Source organism: Drosophila sechellia, chromosome X (genome assembly GCF_004382195.2).
Source record: "Drosophila sechellia strain sech25 chromosome X, ASM438219v1, whole genome shotgun sequence".
Classification (NCBI taxonomy): domain Eukaryota; kingdom Metazoa; phylum Arthropoda; class Insecta; order Diptera; family Drosophilidae; genus Drosophila; species Drosophila sechellia.
In genome coordinates this window covers 10,509,923-10,528,422 of record NC_045954.1, presented here as the reverse complement: position 1 = coordinate 10,528,422, position 18,500 = coordinate 10,509,923, and the positions used below count along the sequence as shown (strand labels likewise).

Here is an 18,500-nt window from a genome sequence, read left to right as displayed (position 1 = left end):
GCTTTCCAAGGCAGCCACACTAAGTCGCTTTCAATATCGACTATGCAATTTATTAAGCATTTTGCACAATAATCATTTGGTATTTGCCTGAATAACCTGAATCTCCAGCAATATTAATTTCTTCTCTATTTAGACTTTAAAATAGTCAAGTAACTTCTTTGCTCTTAAAGCTATTGCTGCACTGCGATACTATCGCTTACTACTCTAGCTATCGATAGTAACGATAGTAGTGTCACAGTTAACTGTTTCATGGCTGGCTTCGTGCACAGCTCATCAAAACTATCGATAAATATCGCAGCAGTGTGGCTGCACACCGAAGTCGTAATACACCAAATACCGGTACCGTACGCTATGGCATTATTTAGGAACTTTCCCATCGGCGCAGCAAGACTGAGATCGACTGGCCTTTAGATGCTCTTTGGCGGTTGGCACCGCTTGACTTGCCAGACTCTCCAGGCCGAGTGTGTGTGTGTGTAGTGGTTGTGCTAGCAGAGCTGTTGCAAAAACTAACTGGGAAAACACAAGATAGACGCGTGTGCGGCGAGCAGCAGCTAAATTGAACTCCAGTGAACAAAAAATATTTACACAAAATAATAGAGATACAACTTCGGAAGGGCAAGCATACAACACACCGGGACTCCGCAATACGGGTTTTTTTTATTTCGTCTACTCTTCCGTACCTGGGCAGAGATTTAAATTTATCGCCTCCTCCACCCACTACTTCGTCATCGCCATCAACAGTGCTGTTGTTGTTGCTGTCGTTCTGCCTTCGCTCTCACGTAATCCGCCCCCGCACCACCTCGCCCGTCGGTCAACCGGCCCAAAAACTGACTGATAGACCGAAAATCGATTAGCGGCCTCTCTTCCTCTTCAACATCTTCGGCATTCGTGTGTGCGTTGCCTTGCGTTACGTTACGGTTACCGTTACGTCGCCCGCGTGTGTGTGTTGCTGTGTGAGCAAGGTGTGGTGTGTATAGAAAATCGATTGGCAATTTGAACCGAAGAGCGCTATCGTCGCCGCAGTCGCCGCGTGTGTGCCGTTACGCGATTTTCAACAGCAGCCGCGCAGTAATATTGCTTTTATTTTTTTTGCCTGTGAGTCCTCCTAAGTGAGTGCGAAAGAGAGAGAGCGAGAGTGAGCTCTCTAAAACCTCTGCAGAAAATAAAAAGGAAAAGAAAAACACCGGACATGGATAAATCAGCGGCCACGAACTCGGCCACTGCCGATGGCCAAAACGAGGCAGCAGCAGCCGCCGCCGCAGCAGCAGCAGCAGCTGGGTGTGGCAGCAACAACAGCAGCAGCAGCAGCAACAACACTGCAAACAGCAACAATGCACTGCAGCGTTTGGCAACAACTACAAGTGCCGTTGTGCCATCCCCGATGACGATCAACCTGAACATAAGCACCACCACCGGCGGCAACTTTGGCGTCAGCGTCGAGCCGCACATCAGCGTCGAGAGTCTGAAGAAGATCATCGCCAAGAAGCTGAAGGTGGCCAAGGATCGCATCTGTCTGCTGCACCGAGAAAAGTGAGTACCCCTTTGGTATTTTTTTTAAATTTAAGTTACATTTATAAGAAACTTGGTCTGAACTGTGATTTTTTGGCAGTCAAGTTGTTGTTTATTATTAATTCAAAAATTAATAACAGTTTATGGGGCTCTGATCGCCAATTTTTATGAGATTTTATTTTTTGTTTAATACTTAAAGGAACTGAATGATTTTTTCAAATTGAAATTGATGGGACGTATGTTGAATGTTGAAATATTACTTTATTAATCTATGCATTATATTTGCTACATGAAAAGGATTGTTAATGTTGAATAAGCCTGTGTTTGGACAAGTGTGTCATTTCATATGATCATATGATTGTGCCAATGAGGTAATATCAATACACCAGAAATAACTAATAATGTTTCGAAAACAATATTATCTTGAGAGTCAGGTGAAAAGTTCAGTGTGATAAATTTTATGGCAAAATTGTTGAGGAATGAATAAGCCCTGAGCCAATTAACCCTTGCGTTAAGAAATCGTATGGTCCAGGTGAAAAGCCAAGTATATTAAGAGTTTTCTATTGGTGAAAATATTTTTTTTATGTTTATTGGACTCTTTTTTCGAGCTTTGTTTGGTTAAAATGCTTTTGATTATCTTCTTTCTCCGCTCCACCTCCCCTCCGCAGAGCCCCTTCTCTAACCCCTTTGTTGAGCTTTGTTAGAGGGAGAGATATAGAAAGAGAGAGCGAGAGAGGTGTGCGTGTCTGTGTGTGAGCTTGTTTTTTAGTCGCTAAGTTGCCATTGTTTAGTTGATTTGCTTGCTGTTCTCGTTATTATTATGATTATTATTGATATAACCTCCAAAATAATGGCATGTTTGAAGGGTTAAGCACAAAGAGCTCGAGTGTGGTGGAGTTTGAGGGGTGAAGGGGGGCGGGGTGTGCCAATTGATCTAATCGCACACATACACACATGTACACATAGACTGCATGCGATTTCATAATCTATTTGTTATTTATACAAAACAGCGCAAAAAAGGCAAAATAAAAGTAGCAAATGTGCGCATAACACAAAACCGGCAAAAAAAAAAACGGTACAACAAAAAATACAAACAAAAACAGAAAAAGTGGCGAGGCGAGTCAGAAATCGAAAAGTCAAAAGAAGAAAAGAAAAAGAGAGGGAGGCAGCGCAGCCAGCGTCTACGTCATTGTTCCAACTAGTTGCATTGTGCTGTTAAAAGTCAAATGTTAGCTGCAACTGTTAATGTTAGTGCAGTGTTACTGTTACTGCAGCGATTGTTGTTACCAGTCTGGTTTTAATCTTTTATGTTGACTTTTTATATGTATTATAAAAATACTATCATTATCGTGTGGATTAATCTATTGCATATTAGTTTCGAAAACTTCTTTAACTTCAGACTGGTAAATCCGGCAAAATAGGATTTTGAAAAGTCAAAAGTGATTTTTTGAAGGGCCTGCATTCCTTTGGCTTGGTTTTTGTACATGCACTGCGTGCAGCTGTGTGTTGGTGCATTACAGAGGCTTCGCAACCATGCGGGCTTCTCTCTCCTTCTTGTCTCCTTCGCTTTTTCTCTCTTGCATCCCGCTCTCTGCTCGGCTGCGTTTATTTCTGCAAATAGATTTCTAATTGAGAGAAGTGACTGCCCTTCCCCTTTTTCTTTTTCTTCTTTTCATTTTCTGCCTGCTTCGCCTTTGTCTGGGCTTTACTAACAACAACAAAAAATCGAAAAAAAAATACTTGACTGATAAGAATTTCACTCGCTTCTTGTTCTTCCCTCTGCCTCCTCTTTCGCCGTGTTGTTGCATCTGTTTTATGCCACTTTGCAGCAGGGCAACAAAAGCAAATGGGCAATGGCGTCACGGTTTTTTTTCCACGCTCATCTCTTGCCGCTCGTTTTTTGTTGTTGCTGGTGCTGTTGCCTCCACTTGAAGTTCTTTTTCATCTTCCTCTGTGTTTTACACGCGCATGTGTGTGTGTGTTGCAGAGATTTTTGTGCCTGCTTCTCTTTGTTCTGCAATCAAATTGGTGCTTCTTTTTCCTCCTCCACCTCTCCATCTCTCTTGTTCTTCTGCTTCGATGATGATGTTGGCAGGCTGCGCTTATCGGACATTTCGAAAATGGACTCTCCTCCTCGCCCCTTCTACATGCGCTTATTCGTCTGAATGTCATATGTTGGCTTATACCCTAAATGCAACTACTACAACAGCAAAAAGCAGAAGAATGACAAAAAGCACAGGAAGAAGAAGAAGAAGCCATAGATGCCACCCCCGCCAAATAATATATATATGTATATATATACATATATATACGGAGTGATGCGGAAAAACCTACCACCTAAGCCTAAGCAAAAAAGCCTTTCGGTAAAAGCTTATTCACACCACCAATTCCAATCCCAAAAGAAAGAAGGAAAAAAACACCCGCAGAAAAAGCCGAAACAGAAGTGGAGAAAGAAGAAGCCACCACCAGCTAGAAGAGTAAGAAGAAGCAGCATCAGCCAAGGTAAAAGATGAAGCGTACACAGAAAAAAATGCAGCTTTATATTGAATCTCAAAAAGAAAGCAACATCCACCTGTGAAATCCATTTATATTCTTCAAACCAAATGCAATTTAGCAATTTTCCGTAAATGGCTATAGATACATTTAGGTTTGACTTCCTCTCTACTAAAATTGTTTTCTATCTTTTTTGCCATTTAAAACGCTTGACTCTGTCGCATCGGTTTTTCTTGCCGTGTCTGGGCAGCGAAAGGGCAAAAATGTTGCACACATCAGTGAATGGGAATGAGAATATCGTGCTGCATGCAAAGTCACCACCATCCGAGCTGGATGTTAAATGAATGACGAGAGGCGTCCGTCCAAACACCACCAAACCCAAACGCGAATCTCCGGGTCACCAAATCCACTATCCAATAGCACTGGCATGGAAAAAAGGTGGTCGCCGACCACAGAGAAACTGACCAAATGCTAAAAACGATGGAAAAGCAGGAGAGGAAGGGAAGGGAAGGGCCAACTCTCAACCCTACGAAACCACGTGGTTTGTGATGAAAACGTAAAATACCTGATTTCAAACATATTCTTAAAGCATTTCCATGTTTTGAATAGTTTAAATAATAGTTAATATTAAATTGGAAGAGATAACATAGGACATTTTAAACCAAAGTTATGTTCCTTTGTCTTTAGCAATATCAACCCTTTTTAACACGTGGTGGTGAAAGAAACCTGAATTGAACTGAACGCAACCGAACTGAACTGTTTCCATATAAACAAGAAACCGGATTTCAAGTCCAACCAACACAAATGTAACATAACACTGATGTGCTGCTAGTAACACAAACGGAAAGCTAATTATATAGATGCTCTCAGATTAAACAATGAGATTTCTATTTATCAGAAGCAAAGTTTTCAAGTAGGTAATACCTGTTAGTGGAGTACGATGTAATATGAAATTTGTATCGAGTGCCGCCGGTTGCGCATAGAGGAGACATGATGTCGTATCAGAATAATGCAAACAGATTAGATGTCCCATTCCTATCAGGCTGTACCCCCTTACCCAACGTTCCCCCCTCGAACCCATCATTTCATTCCCGATTAGTAGTAGCGCACTATCAAGGTGTGTGCTCTATGTATGTGGCATGACATAAGCCCAAGTTGCGCTCCCCACGCAACCTCCCGGCCTCTATATACTACATATGTACATACATACATACATACATACATATGTCACCTTAGGGTTCTTCAGATAGAGCTACGTAATTGAATATGAACCGCAACGCACACGCAAGCACCACCTATGATTTCGATGGCCCTGGGGCTTGTGTATTATCAACAGTTTTAATTTTAGTATGCGCCTTTTCCTTGTCTCTATTTACGATTTTAACTTTAAGGCAAGAGCGAATAGGTGGGGGGCATCGGGGAGTACGCAAAAAATCGGGGCCTCTTTGACCGTGGCGACGTCATCAACTAGCGGCGCGTGTGCATTTTTTTTTGTTACATTCCAACTTGTCTAACTGGAACATAGTTGGTATAGCTATAAAGTACTTCGTTTTATTGAATTAAATATTATTATAATATAATATTTTAAATAGAAGTTTGGTAATGTTTTTATTTGTCACATGTTGAGTTTTGGCCTCTTGACGCGTGTTGAGTTGAGTTTCTTGGGCCAAGTGGTGGATTTTGGACGCGTTTTTGGGGCTTGCCTTAGTGGCTCTCTCTATCTATCTGCCTCTGTCTCTCTGCCTACATCCGTCTCGCTTTGGTGGTACTGCTTTTATGGTTTCAGTTACGAAAGGTTCTTAAATTCACGGCAAGCCGAAATGATCTTTGTTATCTGACATGTTTGATCAAACTTCACTGGGTTGGGTTTGTTTTGTCGTCATGGGTTAAGGGTGAAAAAAAAAAATGAGGCAGTTTTCTTTGTTGGCCTGTGCTGCGCAGTTCTTCGTTGCTTATTTTTATTTTTATTTCAATTTTTATTTATTTTTTTTTACGTTGTTGATTAGGCGGCGAGAAGAGGAGATCTTGTTTGGAATATGGACAAGCGTGCTTTGTTCGCTCTGCTGCTTTGCTGTTTCGCTCATTGTTTGCCTCTTGCCGTCTCTTTCTGTCTGTCTGTTTGTCTCTCTGTCTCCCCTGTCTATTTGTCTGCTCTCTGTTTGCCTGTGTTTGTTCGCCGCTCGCGCTCTCTCTCCCTCTCTCCACGGAGATTAGGTTACACAAGACTTGCTCTGCTCCCCACCCCCCACTTCCTTGCTCTTTCCCGCGCCGCCAACTTGGTCGCTTCGGTTCCCCACTTCAATCGAGTTTCCGCACTTTTAAGGCCTTTTCCGAAGCGAAACTATCCAAAATTGATCAGCAGATTGCCAAATTTAGAACCGAAATAGATCAAAGCTAGTCGAAACTTTGGAAAGAAGAAAACAACATCAAGTAGCATTCCTGGTTGAAACTTTAATTAATGTAAATGCACAGGATTTAAAAAGTAATACGCTTAAACAACCAACATAAGCGAAATTACTTTCTTCAAATTAATATTAATTCAATACTTTCGATGAATATGGATTCTTTCTTCAAGATTGTCATAATGTGTACGCACTCTTTGGAATTTAAAATCATGTTGGTATGATGTCTTTTGGCAACGTTTTTTGGGCCCGGCCTAAACGCAACATCCTTTCTACATCGGTGGTGTACGTGTGAAAACTCGTTTCGTTGCTGGGAAAGTAACGTCACACAGTTACAGATACAGATATGGATACATATAGTACATATGCAGAGAGTCAGAGTCAGTACACCACCATCAGCACCACCGGCTCACATCACCTGCTTTCGCATTTCCTCTTGCTTCATCTCTGCTCCACCCTTTCATTTCCCTTTCCCTGCTGACCTCAACCCGCCCGCACCACTCCCCCCGCCTTCACCTTTGGCCAATTTCCAAGCCCCACAAGTGCCGCCCCCTTTTTCCAAATGGCCCTTGGCTGCCATTTTGTACCCTTCGTTATTTGCTCAATCCCAGTGCCCAACCCCTCACCCCCCCATTTTACTCCCCATTTGTTTATGGTCTCAGGCCTTAGCCTTGGCTTTGTTCGGCGCTAGATGGCGCCACGCCTCAATGCTTCTTTTTCTTCGCCGCTCCTGCCCCTTGCCTCATGCCTCGTGCCTCGTGCCTCGTGCTCTTGCTCTTCTGCTGCTTGTTCATCAGCGTTTTTCAGCGTTGCTGCTGGCGCATTCAATAAATTTTCCCATCACTGCAGCCTGGCGTTTTTCCACCCACTGAATTATTAGAATAAACTGAAAACTCTCGGTGCAACAAAGTTGCCGGGCATTAAAAATAGAAAGCATCGCGGAATCGGGAGGATGTGTGCGCTTGTTCGTTCGTTTGCTAGTTCGTTCGCATTTTGCTCTGCTTCGGTTCAGTTCGCTTCGGTTTAAATGGTGAATGAATGGGATGGTCTGGTGCCATACACTGCGAGAAAATTGCACTCTCAAAGGTTATTACTAGACTTGAGCACACTGAAAGGCTTAAGACATGAATCCTTCAGAATTAGATTTTTTTTGCTCGCAAGAATATGCAAACCCATTTAAGAATCCTTAATATTTGCAGCATTAAAGCTGCTGTGCTTTCTTGTGGTGCACTTGATGGGTTGGTCTCGATTTTAGTGGGCGGGTGGGTGGTTGGCTTTGCTCTGCTGTTTTGGGTGGTTGGTCGCCGTCTTTTAAGTTTATTTAAGGTGCTGCGGTTGTGTGTATCTAATGCCTATGCCTAGTTGGGTGAGCAAGTGTGCCTGTATTGGTGTGTGTCTGTGTGTATCTGCAAGAAACAAAATTAAATAGTGGCCAAATCTGAGCTAACGGCACGTTTGCATGTTTGCTGGTTGTTGTGCGGGGTGTTTGCGTTTTATATCTTGTATCTGGCAAATACTCGCCTTAATTGTGCCAAATTGCATGCAAGAGAAGGTAGAAGATCCACGAAATACCCGAAACATATTCGCCGTCTATTTATGGCCCAGACCAATGACTCTTTCTTCCTGCTGTTTCTTCAGTGGTTGGCTGGGTGATGTGTCAATGCACCACCGTCGAGCCACAAGAAGCAAGAAAGCCACCAACCACCAAAGTGCCGAGGTAGTAACGAACGCATCAAAAAATCATTGTTTATGCCCATAAAAAATGCAAATCGAGATTGCCGGTGATTAACCGAGAGGCTTTAAAATATCCCTTTTCTTCTTCTTCTTCATTTTCGATTCTTTCACTCTTTCGGTTGTTTTCAACACCTTTAGCTACAGTTTCAACGAAATTTTCAGCCATTAAAAAGAGTGCACAAAGTGCAAAAAGACAAAGAAACGGTGTTTGCCCGCAAAGTGAATAGAATATTTTAGGAACAAGAATGCAAAAAGGGCAAGAAAGCGGTTGAAATGGGAAAACAGGAAGTTCTGAAACTGTATAGTTGGAAATATGTAGTGTTTTTTTTATGTGAGTCAAGGGAATGAATATTAAAAGCGGATATATCTAATTAGTTATGCTTTTTGGGGAGATAAAACTCCGATTCTTCCATCCATTAGAATTGCTCGATTTTTTCGCTAATTATTTGCAGATTGATTTTCTTTGACGACTTCCCCTTTATTATCTACCCGTTTGTTTTCTCCCCTTCATAACGATTTCATTCAGCATTCGCTTGATTCTTTGATTCTGGTTTTTTCATTCACATATGCATTTGCTTTCAAATTGAGGGGGAATCTAAATAACATCATCATCAGCAGCTTCCCACAACCAACACACTCATTCTAATTTTCAATTGCACATACACTCGTTCAAACTGTGAATTCGATGCACGGAAAACAAATGATCCGATGTTAATGAAATTTGCAATTTGAAATAAAATTCTCGAAAATAGTTTCTTTACATTAGAGTAGCAAACACAATCGGATAGACAAATTTGGTAGCTACATCGATCTGAAAGAAAATATACATATAATTGTATACATATGATAAAAACGAAACAAAGGAAAGTTAGAGCACCCAAAGCTAAGCTGCACTTCGCAGTCGGCGTCATCCAATTGCATTTGGTTTCAGTGCAAAATGATCATTAAAAAACGCTGAGTGAAAAAACAACAACTTATGGCATCAATAACGTCATCGGAGAGAAGTGTTTCCCTCTCACGCGACCGCCCGCCATCTCCCACCACCCGCTTGCTGCCTCCGCCGCAACCGCTCCCCCCCCCCCCCCCCCTCCGGTTCGTTTTTTTCCCCATCAACAGTTTTGCTCGGCCGGCCGGCAATTGTTCTCTTTGCTCTTTGTTGCTAAGCTTCTGTGTGTGTGTGTGTGTGTGGGTTTTGTTTGCTTGTGTGCGCGCGCAGCCCCCCACAAACACACACACACGCAAAAGCAAAAAAAAAGCTGTTTTCGTTGATGTTCTGTTATTGCAGTTGTTGCCATCGTTATTGTTGTTGCAGAGATCCAATGAATGCGTCTCCCCTTTCATATACTGACATTCATCTATCATACGGCTACAGTGATCACTGCAAAAGCATCTTAAAATGGTGTATTTTTGTATGTAAAATTATGAGCTATGGGTTTTTTTTTTATAGGATAAGATGTATCTAAAAAAAAAATATAATATCAGATGATACGATTTCTCTATGACTAACAGTCTCCCATTTTTTAGATTGATTTAGCTGCCGAAATACAGAGATCTTTCCGTTCCTCGAGCTTAGATCACAATAAATAAAGAATCTAATGAACATCCGAATTCTTTTTCTTAGAGCTATCTCTGTGATTTTGAAGCACTTTCATTATTTGCCCTTTCGCAAATGCCTTCCGCTGCATTGCGCCGCATTTAACATAGTATAGTTAGTTCAGATGTAGTGTAGATAGAAACTTCTGAATCAATAGTTCGAAATTAGAAAAGCATTTGCTGATTTCTGTGCTGGTGGAAGACGATTCACGATTGCGGAGAGTGGGCGGAAAAGGGGGCGCGTTGAATTTTCAATGTGCGGGGGCGTGATGTTTTTTTTGCTTTAGCTGCTTTGCTGCTTTTTTGCTATTTTTAGTCGCTTGCTGTGATTTCTCATTGTTGTTTGTTGCCGCCGTCGATCCTCCGTCCCCTGCATATTGCTGCCACCCCCCTTTCTCGTCGATTCCTTTGTTTAATTTGTCTTTGTTATGGATGCTGCCTGTAGTCCCCTCCACCCCTCCGCCCCTGCTCTTCCAGCACTGCCACGCCCCCCTTTTGGCGCATGCAAATGCGAAGTGTTGACTCTACAAAGCTGCGATTCAGCTGTTGCCATCGATTTTTCAGGCCTCTCTCTCAGCCCACACTCCTGGTTTTCTCCAGCTGGCTCAACCCTTTGCACGGACTTTTCCGTCACAGTCTTTGGCTGGGCTCCACAACCAAATCGCTAAAAGGGGCGTTTTGGGAGGAGGGTTGGTTTAATGCTGGTGAAACTGCAGCTGACAGCCTTGATGATGCTCACCTCCCACCGTTGGGTGGATCAGATCACATAGATACCGCTGATGATTATGCGGGCATTTTAATCAACAAATACTGTGGATAAGTCGAGAATCGGGACTTATATATTTGTCTATCTTGATTTTCATCCAAATTATTCTAGCGTGCTACGCAAATCTATAAAACTGTATTCATATCACGATTGATTGTTAGATAATCACACCTAACTAGTAATCCCCGTTTGGCTAAACATTTACTAAATATACCCTAAATAGTATACCCTAATTTGGGGCAAGGGTCTTACGTATTCGGGTCTAGAGCATATGGTCAGCACCAGCTTCGGTCGCAGGGGCGTTCCAGGCCCACATCCTGGCCCTTCTGCCGTTGGCCCTTGCTCCCTTGTGGTGTGATGGTGGTGCAGCTTTTCGTCCGGAAATTAATGAAACTCATCAGCAACAGCGACGTTCGGCCGGTCGGTCGGTGGTTGCAACCCCAAGTTTCTTTGTGGGTGGTTCGGTTCGGCTGAAGGAGGAAAAGCTTCGCTCAAGTGAAAGCTGGTCTGGAAATTTGTGTTTTTTTGTTTCCCGTTTCCCGTTGCCCCTCCCATCGCCCGTGGCCCACCGCCCACCGCCCTCTTTTGGTCTTGCCTCTATTTGGCCAAAGTGGTGGCTGCTGTGGTTGCTGGTGTTGATGATGGTGCACCAGGCTGTGGCGGTCGCTTTTTTATGACCATGTGGGTGTGCCCAATTTTTGCCTACTACGTACATACATACATAGATAGATGAATGAATATGTGCTTGTGCCGCCCAACAGTAATCAAAGTTAGGATTAGTTGACTTTAAAGTAGCCTTTAGGGGTAGCAATCGTAGCATTCAACCCCACAAAAAGAGCCCCAGTCAGTCGGTGGTGCAGGTCGAAAAAGAGGATAGGGATCTAAATGTTTTCGTTTCTCTATGGTATCCATACCGAAAATTTGAATAACCAGAAGGGAAGCCTTTAAATGTTTTGGTAAGGGTAAAATACTATTGTATGATCGCTTTAAAAAGAAATGTGTAATGTAAAATGCCATTAGGAGATTGGATTTGTATTTCCCCTTTATTTGTTACCTTTTTCGTAACCACTACTGTATCCAATGGATCATCCAAGTGTCACTTTGCAGTACATATGTATATTGTATCTTCGTTCCCCGGCACACATGTCATTTGTATCTGTGAAAAAGTTGACGGCCCACTTTCAATCACATGTTGTTGCCGAAAACCCACCGAAAAGTGTATATCTACAGCTGGAGCGGCAAAGAAGCCTCTAAAATTCTATTAATTAACACGTTTCTATCTGCAGCTGTGCAGTCTGTATGTGTATCTGTTGCCACATGAGTACACACTAGACGTAGTCGAGCAAATATGAGAAATACGAAATACTTCCTCATATCTTTGGCAAATAATTCGTCAGCTTCGAAAATTATTCGGGCTCTCAGATTCCGCTGTTGTTCAACCGATTCTCGTTAAACGCGTTTCTACTTTTCCGATAGCGAGTCGAGTAAATGAAATGAAATTCAATAAAAATTCGAATGAGAAGCTGATAACATAAAAAACTCTATCAGCATAGCCAGCAAACGAGAAGAAATAAAGTAAAATATATCAAATGTTGTCTCTATTTGAAACTAGATTAGAGAACGAATCAAATTTATATCTATTCAGCCTGGGCTGACATTTCCGTGTGAAAGGGACGGCAGATTGAAATCAAAGTTGAAATTGAACTTGAAATGGAAATGGAACTGGAAACAAGTGACCAAGCAAGAATAAGGAACACTGAATAGGTTATGCAATCGTTTAATGGTTGAGAGAGTTTCGGTTTCCGCTGGACTTCTTTTCCGTAAAAAGGGTGGGAATAATGCCGGAATTTATGGGGGAGCAGCAGCACTTTGACCGCATAGATATCAACCCTCTGATACGATGATATGCTATATATTCGTCTTGGTGGTTATCTTTTTGATATCTTTAGAGCGTTGCTTTCTTGGATTTCTATATGAAGTTTGGTGCGTACATACATATGTATCTATATAAATGTGAGTTAGGTACTATAGTTTCTTTTGGCAATTCATCTTGAACTGTTCGACCAAGAGGCTTTTTCTTGAATTTCTCTATTCTCCGTTCCTTTTCCGTTAAAGTGGCGGTGGGTGGGTGGGTTGGTCGGTTGGCTGTTGGGCTCGTGTACAGTTGCCCTTGACTCGGCCATCAGTCAGTTAGTCAGTCAACGCCAGCCCCCGTTTACTTCCCTTTGATAGCCCCAAAAATGTTGACCAGACATTTAGGTGGAATTTTTTTTTTTTTTTTTTAGATACACACACACCAAGGCAGGCTCAAATTTTTTTTTTTTTTTTGGCCACTCGTTTTCCCTTGGGTTTTTCTCAGCTTGGCGGAAAATCTCGTGCTCATTTTCAATGCTCGGTGCAGTTTTCAATGCGACGCTCTCTCGTTTTCTCTTGCTTCTTTCCTCTTTGCCATGTGAGGTTTTCTTCTTCTTGTTTTTCCACACCACCCCTACTACTTTTTTATACCCTTGCGAAGGGTATTTCAATAAGGTTTCCAGTTTTGTGGCCCACAGAGATTATTTTTGAAGGATAAAATATTGAACAACCATAACCTCTAAGCATTTCACTTAGCGGTTTTTCTATATAGTCAGTTAATTCTATAGTTACTTTAGACTTAATCGATATATAGGGGTAAAAAGTTAGAAAATGGGTATAAATGCTTCGGGAGTAAGCTTGCTTTCAGTTTATTTCGTTGATTTCTTGTTTAGGCTTTTACCCTTGTGCACTGTCTACGAAACCATCATGTGTAAAGGAGCAAGTGAGAGAGATGGCCAGAGAGTCCTTGCGTCGCCTGTTTGCGTGTGTGTGTGATGCTCTCTCTGCAAACCCTGTACCTTCTTTTTCTTCCTTTTCCCGTCCTCCTTTGAAGGCAGTAAACATGATAATTTACGCAGCATGCCCAATACACACATAGACACACACACACACCAGCACACAGCGTTTGCAATACAGCAAGGTGGTGGAATTTTATGACAACAAAGGGCAATTCACTTGGATCCCGGTTTGAAATTACATAGCTGGAAAATGCCGAACGCCGATGCCCCCACCAAAGGCCTATTAAAGTATATATCCCTATATTCCGTCGATGGTTGGCGGGGGAGGGGGAAGGAAGGTTTCAGAATTAAAGGGGGAGAACGAGGGAAGAGATCGTGTGAAGAGCGTGGAGGTAGCATGCCATAGCCTACCATATTACCACTGATCTCTGCGGGTGTCACGATGCCACCTTCTTATCGGCTACGCTTCAGTTACTATAGGGGTATTTCAGGTTTTTCAAGAGAGAAAGGAAGCTGGCTCATGGTAGAAATCTGCTCTTTCAAATGGAACGAGGCGCAATGCATTTTTTGAACAATTAGGAAAAACGAAGAAGAGTAAATCTTTAAATATATTTTAAAAGTTCTTAAAACATAAAATTAGTTTTCTGTAAGAAATCCTCTCTAATCGCCAATATGTATGCAATTATTTTTGAAAACTTAAGATTGGGTAGTATCCATGGTATATAATACGGTTAACTTTTAATTACAAAATTTCTGACTGAAAAACTGTCTGGTGAAATGGGAATTATAATAGAAATAACTGAATTTCCATAATAAATACTTGTTCATTCTAATTGCTTTATGGTGTAGAGCGTTCAACTTTGAACACTGGTTGTACAGTTTGATGTCTGCATTTTCCCCGCCTCAGTTTTCCAGCCTGTCTGTCTGGGTCAGGCCCCCCGTCCGACCCCCACTACCCCCTTTTCCAAATCGCCCAACCACCCAACAACCGAGCCAACTCGTTTGGCCTTCGCTGTTGCTGTTGCTGTTGCTATTGCCGTTTCTGTTGTTTTTGCTGTTGGCCATCGTCGCGTCATATTGCGTCGCTTTTGTCGTCGGCGTCATCTGCTGCCTATTGCGTAAAGTCACATACACACACACACACACACATGCAGACTAAACATACACAGCAACACCGCAGCACAGACACCCCCGCAGACGAAAAGCCTAAACAGAAACACACGCACACACTCAGCCAAACACAGCCACACCTCAGCACACACACACACACACACACACACACACCCACACACACACACACCCTTTTCGTGGCTTTTATAAATCGAAAAAAAAGTTCAATTTAATAATATTTGCTTTTATTTTGTCTATAATTTGCATAAAGAAAAAAAAATAAATAAAAACCCACCAATGCCCAATACATTGTTTTGTATTTTCAACTAATATTCGCAAGCCATTCAATTTCAATATTTTTTCCTTGTTAAATATATAAATAAGTAAAAAGCCTCTTTAATGGGATATCTCCCATTTTGCCTTTCGATGCGCGCTCCCTCTCTCTCTCATTACGTTACGTTACTTGCCGCTGTGGTGAGTTTCTCTTGCTCTGGCACCTGCAGCCGCTGCAACATGTTGCTGCTGTCGGAGGTGAGAAATCCCAGACACGTTACGCTATGCTCCTTACGTTACGTAACGCCATAGGCAATGTTGGTTAAACAATTTCAAATACTATCTCTAATATAATTTTAACTTCCTAGCGTTTATTTAAATTCATTAAACAAGAAACGCTTTTGTCGATGGTTTTCCTTTTAAATGTATTATTATTTTATGCGTTAGAAGAAGCCCCAAAATGGAGAAACACTAATTTTTGTTAAAATTGCAATAAATCAGTGGTTGTTTATTTTGGTGAGGGGGGGGGGGGGGGGGGCGGGGTTTGTCTCTTGGTTATGCTTGTTTTTAGTTTCTTTTTCTTATTCGGTATCCATGCGAACGTGTGTGCGTGAGTGTTGAAAGTTGAGCGTTGCGTGCAACCGGAGCGTTTGTTGTTGTTGCTGCTGTTGCCGTTGCCGACGTGCCACGCCCCTTTCGCTGACCCAAATTCGCTTTTCGTGCCAGCCAACTAACCAAATCTTATCAATTCATCAATCATGCATGCAGTCATTAAACGCTCGCCTCGTTTAATGGTCGTTGTTGTCGTTGTTGCCGGGGTTACCGCATCGCCACCAAATTCGCCGCAACTCGCTTGATCGCCTCTCGCTCTCTCTCTCTCTTTCTCTTTGCCGCATAACATGCAGCTGTGGTGAAAATTGTATCAATAAAATAAATTTGATTTATTTGTTTAAATTCAATATTTATTTTCATGAACATATATAATAATGCTTACATATAAATACCTTTAAAAAACATAAATTGCTCTTTAGTTTGATTGGAGCCCTTTTTAGCAGCGAATCAATAATATCAATTGAAAGTGATAAATATTGTAGTAACATTAGATATAGCACTTTCCTCTTCTTGCCTATGCTAATGATATTATCATAATCCGTTTTTAGTTCAAGCGCTTAACAATAACTGTGTTGAAAGCAACTGTAGTTCAGCAGATAAAATATAGTCATTGTTGTTAGCTATTTCGTAGATCTGTCTGCTTGGCATCGCTTTGTGTGTTTTGACCAACTCTCTCATGACGAAAGATATCTCTTCGTCTGCCTGTGATGAAGCCCCTTTCTTCTTTTCCAGCCTTTGTGTGGCCCCTAGCGGTCGGCAAGGTTTTTCCCCCACCCAATGAGTGTACACTTTACTTTTTTACATATGTTTGTATGTATGTAACTCCCATCGCCCCGCCACCCACTGACCACCCACCGCCCATTGCTCGATTTATGTTTTCGGATCAGCGTTTTATTCGTTTCTGTTGTGGCTTTACCACTTTGCGTTGCTAGCCAAAACAAATGCATCGCCATCTATATATAGGCCCGACATTGATTGTAACTGAATGTGTTGTGTAGACACACGTGTAAAATGTACGTATATATTGGGTTGCCATATGCCGACAGACTTGCTTCGATGCCGAAAAAACTACGGTGGCAACTGTACTTTGCGGTGAAGGCAAGACCTAAATTGTAATAGAAATCACTGAGATACAGATTAAATTTCTATTCAATTCAATTAAATATTCAATACAATATACGTATGTGGAAATTACAAGTAGTAAGAAAATAGTTATTCAACATTATACAAAAGAATGTACGTATTGTGCAATTCTTAAAGACGGAATCCGTAATCTACGATCCCGCCTTTGCCCTTTAGAAATTCAGCGTGCATTGCACATTCATACATATGAGAATGCAAATAATGGAAATACAATTCTTATTGCAGTTAATTCTCAAGACCCTCTCGATTTCGGTTTCTCATGTTTGCATTATAATCCAAATAAACGGAATTAAACAAATATGCGGCTGAATGTTGGTTTATTGTTTATTTGTTGTCTGCCTGTTGGCGTTTTGTTATAGCCGCTGCTGCTGCAATTGCTACCGATGTTTTTGTCTCTCTTAACACCTGCGAAATGCAATGCCCAAAAATTAAAACAAAAAAAAAAAAAAAATTAAAAAAAAAAAAGAAAGAAAAGAAAACAATTGAAATTCAGCAACTGAAAAGTGTCAACAGCATTTAACTTTTGACTTTGTTTCACTCCAGCGACAGACGGACAGACAGACAGACAACAACGACAAAAAATCAGCCATTACAGTGCAAAAGTGAAACAAAAATGAAATAAAACAAAAGCGAGCAGAAAACAGAACGTAAAATGGAATGGAAATCAACTGGCTGGCACCAATGCTTTTTGATCCAAAAGCAGCGGAGAAAAGGCAGCAAACCTGTAAAGTGCTTGAACTTTTAATTTCTTACCTGTGCGCCTTTAAATTCGCATTTGCAAAAGTGTACATTGTATAAGAAACTGGGGTAAAACGAAGGAAGAAGAACGACTATGGCATTCTGATTCTGATATAGTAATGATGGGTATAGTAGCTTATCATAATATAATCAAAATAAAGATGATATCGTGTTGAATTGGTGGAGATCGTATTGAATTGTTTGTGCTTATTTGAAATCGTTTGTTGATTCTCCGAAAAAATTGACTTGAATGTCGCAAAAAAGCGTAATTACGCATGCAAAAGTGCTGACAGCAGCAAATCAACGCCTTAAAAAATGCACTTTTATTTATTTATTTTTGTTTCAATTTTTTTTTATCGAAAAAGCGCTTTCGTTGTGCGAAAAGAAAGGGAGAACTGAGAACTGAGCTGATAAAAAGCAAACAAACCAAATGCCAAGTTAATTATATTATCCATTAATACGGCAACATTATCCCAATTGTTAGTGTGTTATTGTATGTGTGACTGCAGTGTAAAGCGATGAATCGAGAAAAGTTAAAATCAAAATTAATAATGAAAAAAAAGGAGGGCACGCCTCTTGTTATTTGAATAAACTTGAATCGTCAATCGTTTATCTTCTGCTCAACTTCTTTATTTTCAAATTGTTTGGCTTTTTAAAGCGGATGTTTTGATTGTTCGCTTATCGTTTTCGACTGTTTAGATTATCTTCGTTTATCCCCAAAAACCGTTTATTGATTTAATGATAATATTTGACAGCACCCTTCTAATGAACATGATTGTTTTTCTTTTATTTTTTGCAGAGAACTGCAGGATGGCACGCTCAGAGATCACAACTTAATGGACGGGTCCAAGATCATTTTGATACCAAATGTGGAAACTGGTTTATTGGTAAGTCGACCGCATGCAATAAAGCAACTACTAAATAAGTGAAAATCGAACAACGAGGCGATTGAATTCAATTTTGCTGGATATAAATGCAATTTTATGAACACTCTTCCAATGACTGTCTATATATTTCAAATATGTAAAGGCATATTTCAATAAATATTTTTTTAAATTCCCTGAGTTATGGAGAAAGTACAGCTTAAACGCGATTCGGAATCAAGTTAATCGAAGTGTCATTTAAGTGTCAAGCGCGTAACCCTGACCCCAATTTAAAGCCTGAATCAAGTCCGCTTTGCGATACACTCTCTTTTCTAACCGCAATCTTATTCAATTCGAAATGAGTAATCAATATGGGAAGATTAGATATTATTTACCTGAGGAATTTTAATCATTTTCGCCCCCAGCCAAAGTGACTGTGACTAATTCGACT

At 41.1% G+C, this 18,500-nt stretch overlaps 1 protein-coding gene across 1 annotated transcript in view; it reads left to right on the top strand.

Moving 5' to 3' along the window:
* Window positions 1-408: 408 nt before the first annotated feature.
* LOC6617579 (midnolin homolog) overlaps window positions 409-18,500 on the top strand; it is a 33,219-nt gene continuing 15,127 nt past the window's right edge. Inside the window, exons 1-2 of the mRNA XM_002041856.2 lie at window positions 409-1,530; window positions 17,986-18,073. Coding sequence (XP_002041892.1) covers window positions 1,190-1,530; window positions 17,986-18,073 — 429 coding nt within the window. The 5' untranslated portion in view covers window positions 409-1,189. The remainder of the gene's footprint in view (window positions 1,531-17,985; window positions 18,074-18,500) is intronic.